Here is a 15,726-nt window from a genome sequence, read left to right as displayed (position 1 = left end):
AAAAACGTAATGACTGCAGGAGCATTCCTCTGATTTGCAAGGAAAGAAAGTAGAGCTTCAGAAGACCTTGTCCTGTTTCACAAAAGCTTCACAAGATGCCAAACCACTTTAGACTTTAGAACCAGGTAAAATCATGAATATTAATAACATTACTGGATGATGTTTACACATTAAAGGCATTATAAAGAACCCTTTGTAGAACTCATAATGTAACAAGAGGAGCATTATGCTGCCTGCACACAGTTTTGTACTGAAGCAAAGGGAGTTCAACCCCAATACAGTTCAATAAGTTCTGCACTCACAATTACACATTAGTACTTGTAAATTGGAGTAAATCTTACTTGTTTTGTAAATCTAGAATTCTATATTTAACACTTCATTGATCAAAAAGCCACCACTCTTTTGGTGGTGTCAAAAGAGAAGAGATATGCACAAATGATGGACAATGGAAATACATGGCTTAGAGGATGAGGTACACAAAATGCCAATCCTGACATTATGCGAAAATTGTTAGATTCTGTTTATGTACATATTGAAACACCCAGTCCACCTTTACTCATTGTGTCTTAACCATAAAGGACAGCCTTACATAAGGACTTACAAAAGACTGCCTTAAAACACAAAGGACTGCCTTGCATAAGCCATTCTAAACCACAACAAAAATTTAATCCAGCATGGATTAGTCCTCCACATGTAGCAGACCTGAAACTCTCATGAACCCTAACAAGAACAGCTAGAGGAGAGGGATGGTAACAGTTGCAATCTACTGTAACAACATCTTGAGAGCTACTCACTGCCCATGCCCTCAAGAGGAGACACTCCTGTGAGATAAACACTCACACTTCTGTTTAGAAAACAAACCAAAGAAACATCCGTAAGTGAATCTAGATAACCTGGTCAAAATTAGGAAACACTGGACACTACCAGCAGCAATGATTTTCACTAGTTAAAGACTCCTGGTTTCTATACAAGGAAAGAGATTACACAGGAGCCATGGATGCTAAGGCACAGAAGTAGACAGCGTTTAATTTCTGAAAATGCCCCCCTGTTGAAAATGTCATTAGCCTTATGTGGGCGCAGTTACACCAACAGGATCTCAGCCATCATGTGCTACTTGCTAATGTCAGAAACACAAATTATTTGTTGTGGAACAGAGGATCGCAAGCATATTTGTCATCACTCTCTATGCCCTTTGAGCACAGACTGAACTACAAGCACTACAGTAACAGATCACCTTCCACATGTCTGGCTGCTGTACTAAATAACATCTGGATATTCACTTGGGAGAATAGTTAAACAAAAAGATGATTTAGATCAAACTCTTCTCCTTATTGACTCAAAAAAATAGCTGCCCTATGGCCTGTGGGCAAATCAAGTTCTATTTGCTTTAAGGGGAGGAGAAGTATAAAACAAGAAATGCTTTCAGTCCAAACAACCAGGGAGAGAACAAGAAATAATCCATCCTATGACTAACTGCTTAAAAAAAAACCCCAAGCACAACAAGATGTACAACACTGTCTTCACTTCATTGATTTCCAGCACACATCTGAAGGTCAGCCTTAGCAAATCCCCAATTCTTAACCTTCTCATCTTCCCTTAAGGTTTTATAGTACAGTACAGTACAGAAACCTTTATTGGCATGCTGCATAAATAAAACGATAAAACAATAAAATACCGGGGAAAGATTCATTACTGGGGGGAGGAGGAACCAGAACATCAAAGTTGGGGCCCCTCGTTTTGGGGGAACATGTTGCGGCGTCTCTGGATAATGGCCTGGACGTATTTGGCGGTTGATAGAGTGACTTCCTTGCTAAGGTCACCTAGAAGGTATTGTATTTTCCTCAGGTCTGCCCATCCGGAATGAAGGGGGAGAAAGACCATCTGATGTGACAGGCGGATATCCTTGTAGAGTGTACAATAAAATAGCATGTGCTGCAGGGATTCAGTCTTTCCCTGCCCGCATGGGCAGATTCTCAATTCTGTTGGTAAGCCCCTATACCTGCCCTGCGCTAGACTTGATGGTAATATGTTACATCTAGCGAGGGTGAATGCCCAGCGGTCTTGTGGCTGTTCTAGAAGATGAAGGTAGTTGGGTCTGCGTCCGAGGGTGAGAGGTAGCTGGAAGTATAGCGGAGAGCAGACTTTCAGGGCCGCGCTAAACAGCGTTTGTCCTTCTATGTCCAAGACCCTGTTTTTGATGGTTTGGAAGACCCTAGAGGGGGGTATTGAGCCCATTAGGTCTGGTGACAGCCCTAGGGTCTTGATTTTCTTTAAGAATAGGGCCAGGCCTTTGGGTAACAAACTGTCAGCAAGCAGGGCTTGAAGCAGGGTGTCCTTAGGAGAGAGAAAACAGATTTTGACCCAGTATTTTAGGAAACTGAGCCAGGCCCTAGTTTCAATTCTCTGTTGACCGCATTCAAGACATAGGGCAGCATATGGAACACAGTGGGGAAGGCCTAAGATTTTGTATAGAAATACAGATTGGACTCTCTCCACAGAGCTGTGTAGTGAGGACATCCAGATGGGGACGCCGTATAAGAGCTGTGAGACTGATTTCGAGTTGAAGATCTGCAGGGCAGCGGGGATGTAGCCATGGCCCCAGGTGTGGTGGAAACGTAGGATGGCTTGTGCCGAGAGCTTGGCAGACTTAGTTGCTGCCCGTTGGTGAGTTGTCCAGGAGTGACGGTAGTGAAAGAAAACGCCCAAATACTTGAACTCTCTGACCTGCTGGATAGATTTCCCATGGAAGGACCATGGGAAAGATTTCCAAGCCTTGCCGAAGACTATGATTTGGTTTTCTCGAAGTTTAATTGAAGGTTATTGTGTGATAAGTAGTCAAGGCAGCAGGTAATGAGCCGCTTTAGGCCGACCCTTGTACGGGAAAGAAGGACCATGTCGTCCGCGTACAGTAGGATCGGTATCTGTAGATGGCCTAGTTTGGGGCTGTGTCCGATGATATTGCATAGAAGTGGGGCGAGGTCATTGATGAATAAATTGAACAGGGTGGGGGCCAGGACGCAGCCTTGCTTCACTCCTCTGTTGGCGAGAATGGGGTTGGAAAGAGCCCCTTTCGACGAAAATTTTATACGGCATGTGGAGCCTGCATGCAATTTTTGAATTAGAAATAGGAGCCTCCTATCCATACCCAGCCTAGCGAGCTTTAGCCATAAGATATCTCTATTGATGGAGTCGAAGGCCCCTTTTAGGTCTAAGAAGGCTGCGTAGAGGCGGGTATTGGGTTGTGAGGCGTATTTGGAGAACACTGTCTTCACTTCATTGATTTCCAGCACACATCTGAAGGTCAGCCTTAGCAAATCCCCAATTCTTAACCTTCTCATCTTCCCTTAAGGTTTTATAAAGCACAAGAGACAAGAGAGATAGCAGTCACTTTTTCTCTGGAAAACCTGGTTTCCTTCAAACCAAGTACAGGAAAATCTGTTACACTTTCAGCCAGTCTGCACTAGAGATCAGCAACCAGGAACTACTAGGATACACAGCTGCAAACCTGTCTATACTCATTGCAAGCTGATATATAAGGGCACATAGAATTGACCTAACAATAACTAAGAGGAATCGTTCACCACTCTAGGCCCTAACAGAAAGGGGTGAGCTCTACTGCTTGCTTGTACAGTACATCCTTCCTTCTTTTTAGGAAGGGAAAGACTGGCATAAACTTGGGAAACAAGATTTTTCTCCATAGTAACATGCTGACTGGCTCTACAGGAGTTGTGGGCCAATAACATCTGGAGACGTCCACCCTACTCCATAGCATGCCAATTTTCAGCCTCTATTCCTACCTACATCTGTGGAAAATGATGGGAAGAAAGCAAAGTGGATTTTAAAAATCTATTTTTAAAAAATCAGATTGATTTAAATAATTATTTAAATTTTAAGAAAGTCATTGTTGATTTGAATCATCAAAGAAATTGGATTTTTTTAAAAATTTAAATTGTGATTTTAATCAATTTTACATAAATCAAGTTCACCTTGGAAGAAAGCTGGAGCCAGGAGGAGCAACAATTGTTCCTTAAACAGATAACAGATCGTGGGGAGAAATACCGCAGCCTTCCAGCCACTAACCATGCATTGGTAACTAGTCCTCAGCTCTTTTCATGCAACACAGCTGCAAAAGCAGCCTGCAAAAAGAATTGTATTTATGTCCCTGCAAGTACAATAAGCTCTATACACCTGCAAATCTTATAGCCAGGTCTCCAGGACAATGTCTTCTTTACAGAGTGAATAAAATTCAATGTTTTTTTTAAATCTTGACTTAAATTTTAAAAATTGATTTTTAAAATTAAATTTAAAAAACAATTTTAAAAATGGAAATCGCCAAAAAAGCAATTTAAAAAAAATTTAAATTATGAATTAAATTATGATTTAAACTGATCTGATTTAAATCAAGCCCATTGTGGTTTATGAAATCCTTCAGCATCACATACAGCACAATATCTTGTTCCAGCACAAATGTAATATCCCACAATGACAGCAGTTGCTAAGGTGATGTCAGAACCTGATAAAGATACTTGACTCCCCCAGACAAAGAACAGAAGTCTAGGATTTATCATAGCTGACATTATCCTAGTAAAGAGTTAACCCAGATTGCATCCAGGCAATCACTTACAAGCTTTTCCAAACTCATCTGGGTATCTGATTATAAAACTTTCCTTTTTTGCAATAATTCTAGGCAATTCCAAAACTTACCACTAAAAGTTTAATTTATTTACATCATTTCTAGGTTCCATACTTAAAAATAGCAAATCCAAAAAAATTCAGTATTATAGTTGTGAGGGAAAAAATGTAGGGCATATGCTTAAATTCAAAATTCATACCATTACGCAAAACTGTAGGCTTACTTAAAATATATCCTTGCAACTTGTAACAAGATACAGGTATCGAAGCTTACATTATAGGCAAAATTTAAACCATGTTTGAATATAAAATACAGAAACATTAAAACACAGGAGCTCATAGACCACAACGGCAGAGAACACACCTCTAGAACAATTCAAAGTCCTTAGAAATAAAACTGTAAAAAGCAAAAGCCTTATAACTTTCAGCGACAGGCCTAAAAAGTGTTTAAAGTTTAAAAGTAAAAAATATACAAAGTAAAAGCATGATTTAGCTCTATGCATGACATGAGCACATGCAAAAAAAAACATTTTCTCACCCAGCTTTATGTTAAATCCACTGCTGGCCACCAGTGCCACACTTTATCTTTCTGCTATCCTAAAGACGTTCGCCTGCCATCAGTTCCATTGTTTTGCAGCACTCCACAAAAACAAAGCATGTTTCTTTCTTCATTCTCTTAGTCAAAACAAAATCTTCACTAGTCTTGGGTTTCCCAGCTTCTGAGAAGGTAAGAAGTTGAAGGACACAGGAGTTAGCAATCTGAGACCCTGCAGAGATCAGGTCCTGGCTTCCTCAAGGTCTAGCCAACTGGTCTGAGCTAAAAGCTCTGCCTATAAGGTCTAAGCTAAAATTCTCCCTCCCTTGAGCAGTACTGGTTAGTATAATGCAGCATAGTGTCAATACAATACAGCACAAATGTATATTACCAGTTAGGTCTGGAAATAATTGGACATAGGTACAAGTTTTGTTATTTTGTCTGTTTACCAAAAAAATTCAAGTTATAGTTAAATAGTGAATATGGGCTTCAAGTGTAATCTGTCAGTTTTATTTTGAGGGTATTCACGTGCAAATCGGAGGAACGGTTTAGGAATTAACACTCTTTAATATGTAGCCCGGGGTGGGCAATTAATTTCTATAGGGGGGCCACATGAAAAATCTGAACTGTGTTCGGGGGCCGAACCAACTTTACTTAAAAATAAAATGAAACAGTGATGTTATGATTGTTTTTATTTTAAACTTGTTAATCTTCACAAATACTAAAGAGGGTTTTTTTTTGCGGTATGTTAAAGATAAGCAACTGATCAACTTTAGACAAAAAACTATAAATGGTTTTGATGTTCAAAACTGTACGTGGGCCGGACAGAAGTGGCTCGTGGGCCATACGTGGCCCTGGGGCCACACTTTGCCCAGGTCTGATGTAACCCCTTCTTTTTCAAGGGACCAAAAGTAATTGGATACAGTAATTGACTCAAAAGTTGTTTCATGGATCGAGATGTGATATTCCTGTGTTACTTGATCATCAGTTAAGCAGGTAAAAAGTTGATTCCAGGTGTGGCATTTGCATTTGGAAGCTGTTGCTGTGAATCCACAACATGCGTTCAAAGGAGCTCTCAGTGCAAATGAAACAGGCTGTCCTTAGGCTTGAAAAAGAAAGGAATCCATCCATTGAAGAGATAGCAGGAACATTGGGAGTGGCCAAATCAACAGACTGGTATATTCTCAGAAAAAAAGAACACACTGGTGAACTTTGTAAGACAGAAAGGTCTGGACATCCATGGAAGACAACAGTGGTGGATGATTGTAGCATCCTTTCCACAGTAAAGAAAAACCGCTTCACAACATCTAGTCAAGTGAAGAACACTCTCTGATAGGCATATAATTATCCAAGTCTACCATGAAGAGAAGAAGACTTCACGAGAGCAAATACAGAGGGTTCACCACAAGGTGCAAACCATTCATAAGCCTCAAGAATAGAAAGGCAAGATTAGATTTTGCCAAAAAAAATATTTAAAAGCCAGCCCAGTTCTGGAACAGCATTCTTTGGACAGATGAAATGAAGATCAACCTGTACCAGAATGATGGGAAGAAGAAAGTACGAAGAAAGCTTGGAATGGCTCATGATCCGAAGCATACCACATCATTTGTAAAACATGATAGAGACAGTGTGTAGACACTGGCATGCATGGCTTCGAATGGTTCACTAGTGTTTATTGATGATATGACAGAAGCAGCCAGATAAATTCCGAAGTGTTTAGGGAGGGATATACTGTCTGCGCAGATTCAGCCAAATTCAGTGAAGCTGATTGGATGGCACTTCACTTTACAGATGGACAATGACCCAAAACATACTGAAAAAACAACCCATGAGTTTTTCAGGCAAAGAAGTTGAATATTATGCAATGGCTGAGTCAATTCAACCAGATCAAGCAAGCACTTCACTTGCTGAAGACAAAACTTAAGGAATTTATTTATTTATTTATTTATTTATTTATTTATTTATTTATTTATTTATTTATTTATTTATTTATTTATTTATTTATTTATTTATTGGACTTATATACCGCCCCATAGCACTACAAGCACTCGCCGGGCGGTTTACAATTTTTAATTATACAGGCTACACATTGACCCCCCAGCAAGCTGGGTACTCATTTTACCGACCTCGGAAGGATGGAAGGCTGAGTCAACCTTGAGCCGGCCACCTGGGATTTGAACCCCAGGTCGTGAGCACCGTTTTAACTGCAGTACAGTGTTTTAACCACTGCGCCACAAACAAACAACTGAAGCCAGCTGCAGTAAAGGCCTGTCAAAGTATCACAAAGGAGAAAATCCAGCGTTTGGTAATGTCCATGCGTTCCAGACTTTAAACAATCATTGCCCGCCAAGGATTCTCAAAAGAGTATTAAAGATAAACATTTTATTTAGGATTGTGTTAATTTGTCCACTTACATTTGAGCCCTTGAAATGAGAGGACGGTGAATGAAATGAGAGGACGGTGAATGAAAATAGTTGCAATTCCTAAATGTTTCATACAGTATTTTTGTTCAGCCCCTTGAATTAAAGATTTAAAGTCTGCACTTCAATTGCATCTCATATGTTTCAGTTCAAATCCATTATAGTGGCACACAAAGCCAGAATTGTGAAAATTCTGTCAGTGTCCAATTATTTCAGTACCTAACTGCATATTCAAAGCAAGGACCAAGGATGCCACCCGTTTTTCAAATCAAACAAACCCGCAACTGACTTTCTTGTCACATTTACTTTTTCTGCAAGATGCAAGTATGGCTGGTAATGGATCCAGGTTGGTGGAAAACAGCACCACAACCGGAGAGGTTTGGCTTAAAAAGGCACCTTTAAACACTGAGCAGTCTTATGCTCCAGGCATTCTCTTCCTCCAAGAGACATAACTGTGGAAACAGGTCAGACTGTTGCACCTGCTTTGGAAGATTATCATGCTGGTGGATCCTGACAAAGCAAAAGAATAGCAACAACATTCCCCAAATCATGCCTGTTGATGATGGAAGACATTCTGAAAGACCCTTACAGGCTGTTCAAGTTTATCAACAGGAAGTTAAAATATAAGCCACTTACTTTAGGTTCCTATTTTACCTCAACCATTCCCAAATGTAGTTGATTACTACAGTGCTGTATCAACTGAGGGGGAAATCTGCCTTGATGAGGCACTGCATAATATGAATAGGAATTCTGCTCTGTACCATAACCACCCAAGATCTTCTCAACCCTTACACCTGGGGATTGTGATCTCCCAAGAGGGTCACAAAGTGTTTTCTAGGGGTTGGCTTATATGTGTTGTAGTCCCTGTTAATTCCTTGCTTGACCTTTTGGAGAGCAATATTACATTTAGCATGTATGCATAAGTATGAGAAACAGGAACTTTGGGTAAGAAAGAAGCCTTTGCTTTCTGAGAAAGGATGACGTTGCCCTATTAAAAATGCCTTTTTATGCAAATGCAGTGGGGAGTTGCAAGTTACATGGCTATTACAAAAGGGGGTCATGTTATGGAAATTAGAAAATATTGACCCCCTTTTCTTTTTCAATACTGAATTTCTCTAAAAGGCCCTTTTAGCTTCAGAAACTCAGAATCAGCGTTCTCTGAAAGTTCATTATAGCTGGGGAAATTGTCTCCTTCACCCACGCGAGGGGAGATAACATAGTGAAGGACCAGGGGCAGTACCAATTCTAAGATAACAGGCAGTGTCAGCATTTTAATAAATTACATCAAATGTAATATGTGAATATGGGGTTATCACACTCACAGTATGTCAGTAAGAGGTGTTACAAGGTCATATTCCCGGGGCCTCAAATGTAAAAACAGTAACAACATCAGAGAACATATGTAACTCTAGGTCAGAATTGCTTACAGAAAATTGGGACTTGTTCTGCTATCACCTGCATTACATGATCAGCTTTGTTTTGGGGAGAACCCTATATAGAAGGTATGCTTTTCTGTATCAAACTGAGGTGCTTTTATTTGTGGTCTTTGACCAAAGCGATCCATCTTGCAAGCCTCGCTCTTTTAAATAACCCTTATCTCCTATTTGGGGATAGAGATAGATAGATAGACCGCCTAGAGTGGTCGAAATGACTAGATAGGCGGGGTATAAATACAATAAATAAATAAATAAATAAAAATAAATATTTGCAAATGAATTATGTGGGTTCTCTCCAATTCTCTTCTCTTCCAGGACCTTGCCAGGGAAACAAAGAATCTAAATTAATTTTATTTTAATATTTATAACAGCCATGATTCGAAAAAGGTTGCCAACCACTGCCCTAGACCATTTACAATAGGTTCCACTATTTCCAAAGTGAATGACATGTTTTGCCAGATTTGCCTCTTAGCATAGGCTCAACTACATCTCTTAGTCTCAAAAAGCTTCAATAGTCAGATTAGCAATATAACCACTGAGCAGATCACCCTTTCAGAACATGTCCCTGCCACTGAGATTTCGAAAGTCAGCTCTTTGCTCCTACAGGCACTCATGTGGAAGTTCAAATCAATGCTGTTCTTTGAACAGCTTTTCACAAACATGACTGCACAATATATTTATAGTTTTTATGAGAATGCCCACTTATGCACCTCTGTCATGTTTCTATAGGATAGATCAAAATTTGTTCTTAACATCCTTTTTATCCAAGAAGCCTCATTAGTAAACAAAACAAAAAAAAAAAACAGGAAATCTGAGGTCAGGCAAAACCTACTTCAAAAAATAACCATTCTTTCAAATCTGCACAACAAATCAGGTAGCATAAAAATCTTAGCTGAATTATTGAGTAGATGAGTTAAATTAAATGTCCCAGATATTGACAACATTCAGACATTATTAATCTACCTAAATCCCCAACAATACAGTTTGGCAATAAAAGCTACTACTGACAAACCAATTTCACTTATCTGCAGCTAAAGCAACAGCTTCAAGTACTCTGTAACATGGATAACCATGAAACTAGGAGATCAGACACCTCACCACCTCATTCTTACCATGCCATTCTTACCAACCAACAAAAGTGCCCTGGATAAAGTTTCTAACTCCTTTCTTGCTGCAACACTGAGCCTGATGCTCACAGGCTTAAAACCGAGCTACCATATTCTCACCCCTCTGTCTTAGTCTCAACCTCCGGCAATTCTATATTTCAGATAAATCTGCATAGTACAGAGGCCAGAGAGAGAGAATGAACAGTACCTGTCAGCTAAAATATCTATTCAGCACCAGTGTACCAATCCAAGCAGAATTGTTGTTTATCAAAATGCAGGGGATAGGGGTCACCTGGATGCAGACAACCTAGATCTGTTCCTTTGCAAGTGTTGTACTGCACAAACACAGGACCCCAGATCTCCCAGCAATTTCAAAGAGCTGTTTGTTGCTCCTTCCAGTGGCACAAGTCACATCTTTGGCTAGATGAAGACCTGAATAGGAGATAGCTGGCTCAAAAATATTTTGGGAGTTGTACCTTCAGTCTGATTCTCCAAGGAACTCAGCATTTATTTAATTATTGGCTACATTAATCCTACCTTTCCTCCAATGAACTTAAGGATGCATACATGGTTCTCCTCTCCCTTTCTTTCTTCTCCCAGGGTAAGCTAAGAAAGTGAGTGACTAGCCTAAGGCTACCCTGTGAGTTTCATCACTGTGTGCAAATTTCAGCCCAACTCTCTCCCAGGTCCTAGGCCTCCACTTTAGCCATCACGCTATACTACGTATAAGATAAAATTCGTCCATCATATCCACCTCCACATAGGTACAGGAAAGCATGTGTACACTACTGTGCCACTGGCACAAACGCTCTACCAGAATATCCCATTTTAACTGCACAACCAAGCCCCTATCCTGGAAGTTGAAGGGAATTAGGTTTGCTGTTACATACATAGGTTGAGTGTCCTCTACTTTCAAACACCAGGATCACAAACCAACTATCTCATCGTCCACTGTTCACATTACTCACCTTAGTATTTTTCCACATACAACTCCTCTCTTTGCTTAAAAGAACAAATGTGTGCAATCTATTTTTGATATTCTTAGTATTTTGTCAAAGAGCAAGTCACATTACACTTTACAGTTCTCTTAGCTAGACTACCATACAGATAAGAGATACAAAGCATTAAGTAATGAGTGCAGTTTATAGCATCAATGTATAATTTCAAGGACTTTCTTCGCCAATATTATTCCCTGAGATGCACCATAATGCCAAGCAAAACCATCCAGGTCACCACCGCACCTGATAGAAATATTTGAAGTGGTCATATTTTCTACCACGTCTTACCACCACCACCCCTTTAGCCATTTATCTGGGGATGCTTCTCTGCTCTTTGCCCCCGCCATCTGTCTTTCTGACTCCAGAGGATCACTGCATCTGTACATGGAGGTTCTGAGGGCAAATGGCAAACCCAGCAGACTCTTCCCTCCCCCTCCCCCGTTTCCTCCACAAGTTCGGTTTAAAAAATCTCTTTTTTTCACCCACGTTACCCAAATTTTCCACCACCCGCGCCGCGGCTCCTTACTCTTTTAAAGCCTCAGCTCCCTCAGTTTCTCTCTTCCCTCGCCTTCGGGGCGCCATTTCCGCCGCAGCCGCCGGACATTTCCTCCTCACTTCCCGCCTTTCTACCTATGGCGTCGCCCCCCCCTTCCACAATGTCTCACCTCAGAGACGAGGGGAGGGACGACCCTCCCCCCCTCGAAGCCTGCGCCCCCCCCCCCGCGCGCCGCTGGCAGAACGCCTTCAGGTGACACGAAGCGAAGCGCCTGATTTCCCGGGAGGCCTCCCCCACCTCCCCGGTCCTTCTCCTCAACGAGCAGGCTGATACACCGCTCGCTATTGGCTCTATGAGACGCCTCCTCCTATTGGTTCACGCTGCTCTTCTTCTTGCGCTTTCAGACCTCCCCGCCCTTCAAACTCCTTGCTCCACTTTTTCTTCTACCTTACTGGCTGAAGGAGCGCGCGGCTTCTCATTGGGCACGAGAAAAAAAAAAACCTGGCCTCTGGCTGCTGTGCTCAACCACAGCCTGGAAGAGCGACGGGGCGCTTGGTGGTTGTGCTCCGGTCTTGGCACGTAGGGCTGTTGCTTACTGTTGACGTCTTCTGCCCGGCGCTCTTCGGCTACTATGGCACAAGCGCCCCTGGGCTTTGTCTTAGAATAAATGGATTGTCTTTGATGCAACCTTGGCTCAACGATCTCTCACTCTCTCCTTAGATGTCGAGCTGGATAGACGCATTTGCAAAGCAGCTACCATGTTGTCTAGGCTTACAAAGAGACTAGGGTTTAACAAGAAGCTGAGGGCATATAGCAAGATCCAGGTCTATAGAGCCTGTGTCCTGAGCACACTCCTGTACTGCAGTGAGTCCTGGACCCTTTGTGCATGGCAGGAGAGGAAGACGAACACGTTCCATATGTGTTGTCTCCAACACATTTTCCGTATCACCTGGCAGGACAAAGTTCCAAATACAGTGGGGTCTTGACTTGAGAACTTAATCCGTATTGGAAGGCGGTCCTCAAGTCAAAAAGTCTGTAGGTCAAGTCTCCATTGACCTACAGTGCATTGAAAACCGATTAATCCCGTAACAGGCCGTTTTTGTTCCATTTTGGTTTTTTTCTGGTCTGTAAGTCAATTCTCAGGCTGCAAGTCAAACCTAAATTTTGTGGCCAGAGAAGTCTAACTCAAAACGTCTGTAAGTCAAGCTGTCTGTAAGTCAAGGGTCCACTGTAGAGTAGTCCTGGAAGGAGCTGGAATTGTTAGCATGTATACATTACTGAAACAGCGACGTCTACGTTGGCTTGGGCATGTCGTGAGAATGGCTGATGGTCGGATTCCAAAGGATCTCCTGTATGAACAATTAGTGCAGGGAAATCGCCCCAGAGGGAGACCACAGCTGCGATACAAGGACATCTGCAAGCAGGATCTGAAGGCCTTAGGAATGGACCTCAACAGATGGGAAACCCTGACATCTGACCATTCAGCCAGGAAGCAGGCAGTCCAGCGCCATTTCTCCCAGTTTGAAGAGACCCTTGTTTAGCAGGCTGAGGCAAAGAGGCAGTCCTGAAACCAGCAAAATCAGGGAGCTGGACAGGGGACAGATTGTATTTGTCTTCAATGCAGAAGGGATTGTCACTCTCGAATTGGCCTTCTCAGACACACTAGACGCTGTTCCAATTCCTCTATTCAGAGCATGTTACCATAGTTTCTTGAGACTGAAGGATGCCTACATGGAATGCAATCTTCAGTCACAGCCCAGCAAGACCTAGACTCACGTTTGGACAAGAACATTTTCCACTTCATTAGCCATGTAAAAGTCTGACTCCGCATGTTGGCGAAGGGAGGAAGGGGAGGGGGACAGAATATTGTAGCACTTTGAAGACCTAACAGATTTATTTCAGTGCGAGCGTCTGTCGATCAAAGTGCATTTCTTCACACAAGAACTGTGCTTGATTGAGCAAAGCGTCACACTATAGTTTACACCACCACTGATTCCCTACCTAGGGTAACCCATGTGTTCTTGAACTGCAATACTGTACCAGAAGCCTTCACCATCAGCTCTGCTGTCCGGGGTTTCTAGGAGTTGCGGTCCAAGAACACGTGGGTTACCCAAAGTAATTTGCATGAGAACTTCTGGTTTATGATTACTTACTTTCACTGTATCTATTGTCTACACACATGTACATATAGGCATAGCATTATTGCTACGTTTTAAGCCTTATTCAATTAATGTATTAAAACATACCTTGTTTCCCCGAAAATAAGCCCTTATGATTTTTCAGGATGTTCGTCATATAAGACCTACCCCAAAAATAAGCACCGGTTCAGTGAAACCCTGCCCTCCACCATTGTGCAGCAAAGAAGATGACATGACTGTATTTGAATAAATGTAGATTGTTGTACATGAAAAATAAAAAATAAAACATCCCCTGAAAATAAGCCCTAATGTGTTTTTTGGAGCAAAAATTAATATAAAACCCTGTCTTATTTTCGGGGAAACACAGTACTGTAGTAAGTTTTAACACAGGTTCACACAAAGTGCTACAACTATTCCTATAAACTTACAGAGTGTTGCTTGGTGTAGAAGGGTTGGCAACTTGTAGCTCTCCAGAGGGACTACAATTTACACTCCATCCTTTACCATGGGCTGTGCTGGCTAGGGCTGATGAGAGTTGTAGTTATCACAATTAAGAAGAGCATTGATAGCTCTCTCTTTTATTTGTCCTCATCCCTGCTACACACCTTTTATTTCAATCTAGGAATTCCAATCTAAGTTGGGAAAAATACAACTTATGAAAATAAACAGAAGCCCTGGGACAGCTTTGCAAAAACTATGAAAATAAACCCCCCTCAAAATATTTTTAAAAAACAAAATTGTGGATAATAGATATTGGCCTACTTAAGATCTAGTTCTAGTAGGAGCAAGAGTGAACTTGAAATGTTTTTTTGCTTACAGCTCATGCTCCTACTACATGAGCCCCCAACACGTGTGTGTTTAGTCGTTTAGTCGTGTCCGACTCTTCGTGACCCCATGGACCAGAGCACGCCAGGCCCTCCTGTCTTCTACTGCCTCCCGGAGTTGTGTCAGGTTCATGTTGGTTGCTTCGCAGACACTGTCCAGCCATCTCATCCTCGGTCGTCCCCTTCTCCTCTTGCCATCACATCTTCCTAACATCAAGGTTTTTTCCAAGGACTCTTTTCTTCTCATGAGATGGCCAAAGTACTGGAGCCTCAGCTTCAGGATCTGTCCTTCCAGTGCTCACTGGAAGGACAGATCCCAACATGTATCTGAGGTTTTTAGCCTGATCAAGTGCTGTGGAACCATGTTTTGATCTGTCTTACTCTTGTGGTTGTCCTCTGAAGATGCTGGCCACAGAGACTGGCAAAACGTCAGGAAGAACAACCTTCAAAACATGGCCAAAGAGCCCAAAAAACCTACAATAACCATTAGATCCAGGCCGTGAAAGCCTTTGCGAATACATTGTCTTCTTCTTTTCACAAAGAATTTGCCAATTGTTCCAATGAGTATTTGTTATAATTACATAAAATTCTATTTTTTTTTCATTTGTCAGATGGCTCCTGAAACATCTGTGTCTCACAATGCACGTGGGTGGTAAAGGAGCCTTGGGAGAATAGCGTAGTAGGGTATTTGCATGACAACCTTTGTCAAAACTACATATTGAAGTGAGTGAGCACTTAACTAAGACGACAGTAAACCAAAAGACTCAAAACTGAAACAAAGAAAACTCAGGAAAAGGACTACAAACCCACACAGCTGAATCATCTTACTACAGCCTAAATGAGAACTTGTTGCCTGGCCAGACTAAGAGGAGGACACTGCTCCAAGAGAGGGCCATTAAGCATACGGCCAAACTGCAAGGAATTCCAAAGATAAGGGAAGCAAGAGTTGTTACTATATATTATATAGAGCAGTGGTCCTCAACCTTGGGCCTCCAGATGTTCTTGGACTACAACTCCCAGAAGCCTTCACCACCACCTCTGCTGGCCAGGATTTCTGGGAGTTGAAGTCCAAGAACATCTGGAGGCCCAAGGTTGAGGTCCACTGATATAGAGAACACAAGTGGTTAAACTTCAGTCAAGA

General features: G+C 41.7%; 1 protein-coding gene across 3 annotated transcripts in view; it reads right to left on the bottom strand.

Moving 5' to 3' along the window:
* TYK2 (tyrosine kinase 2) overlaps positions 1 to 11,928 on the bottom strand; it is a 68,560-nt gene extending 56,632 nt beyond the window's left edge. The window contains exon 1 of one of the 3 annotated variants that reach the window (XM_020798687.3): positions 11,793 to 11,928. Coding sequence is in view for 1 of the 3 variants with exons in the window: in XM_020798685.3 (XP_020654344.2) it covers positions 11,654 to 11,709 (56 nt within the window). In the remaining 2 variants the exon portion in view is untranslated. Of the gene's footprint in view, positions 1 to 11,653 lie in introns of all 3 variants that reach the window. The other 2 variants (XM_020798685.3, XM_078386604.1) reach the window with 2 other exon arrangements.
* Positions 11,929 to 15,726: the final 3,798 nt, after the last annotated feature.

The sequence above is a fragment of the Pogona vitticeps genome, chromosome 2, assembly GCF_051106095.1.
Source record: "Pogona vitticeps strain Pit_001003342236 chromosome 2, PviZW2.1, whole genome shotgun sequence".
Lineage (NCBI taxonomy): Eukaryota > Metazoa > Chordata > Lepidosauria > Squamata > Agamidae > Pogona > Pogona vitticeps.
The sequence above is the reverse complement of the archived record's forward strand: the minus strand, read 5'-3'. Positions and strand labels throughout refer to the sequence as shown.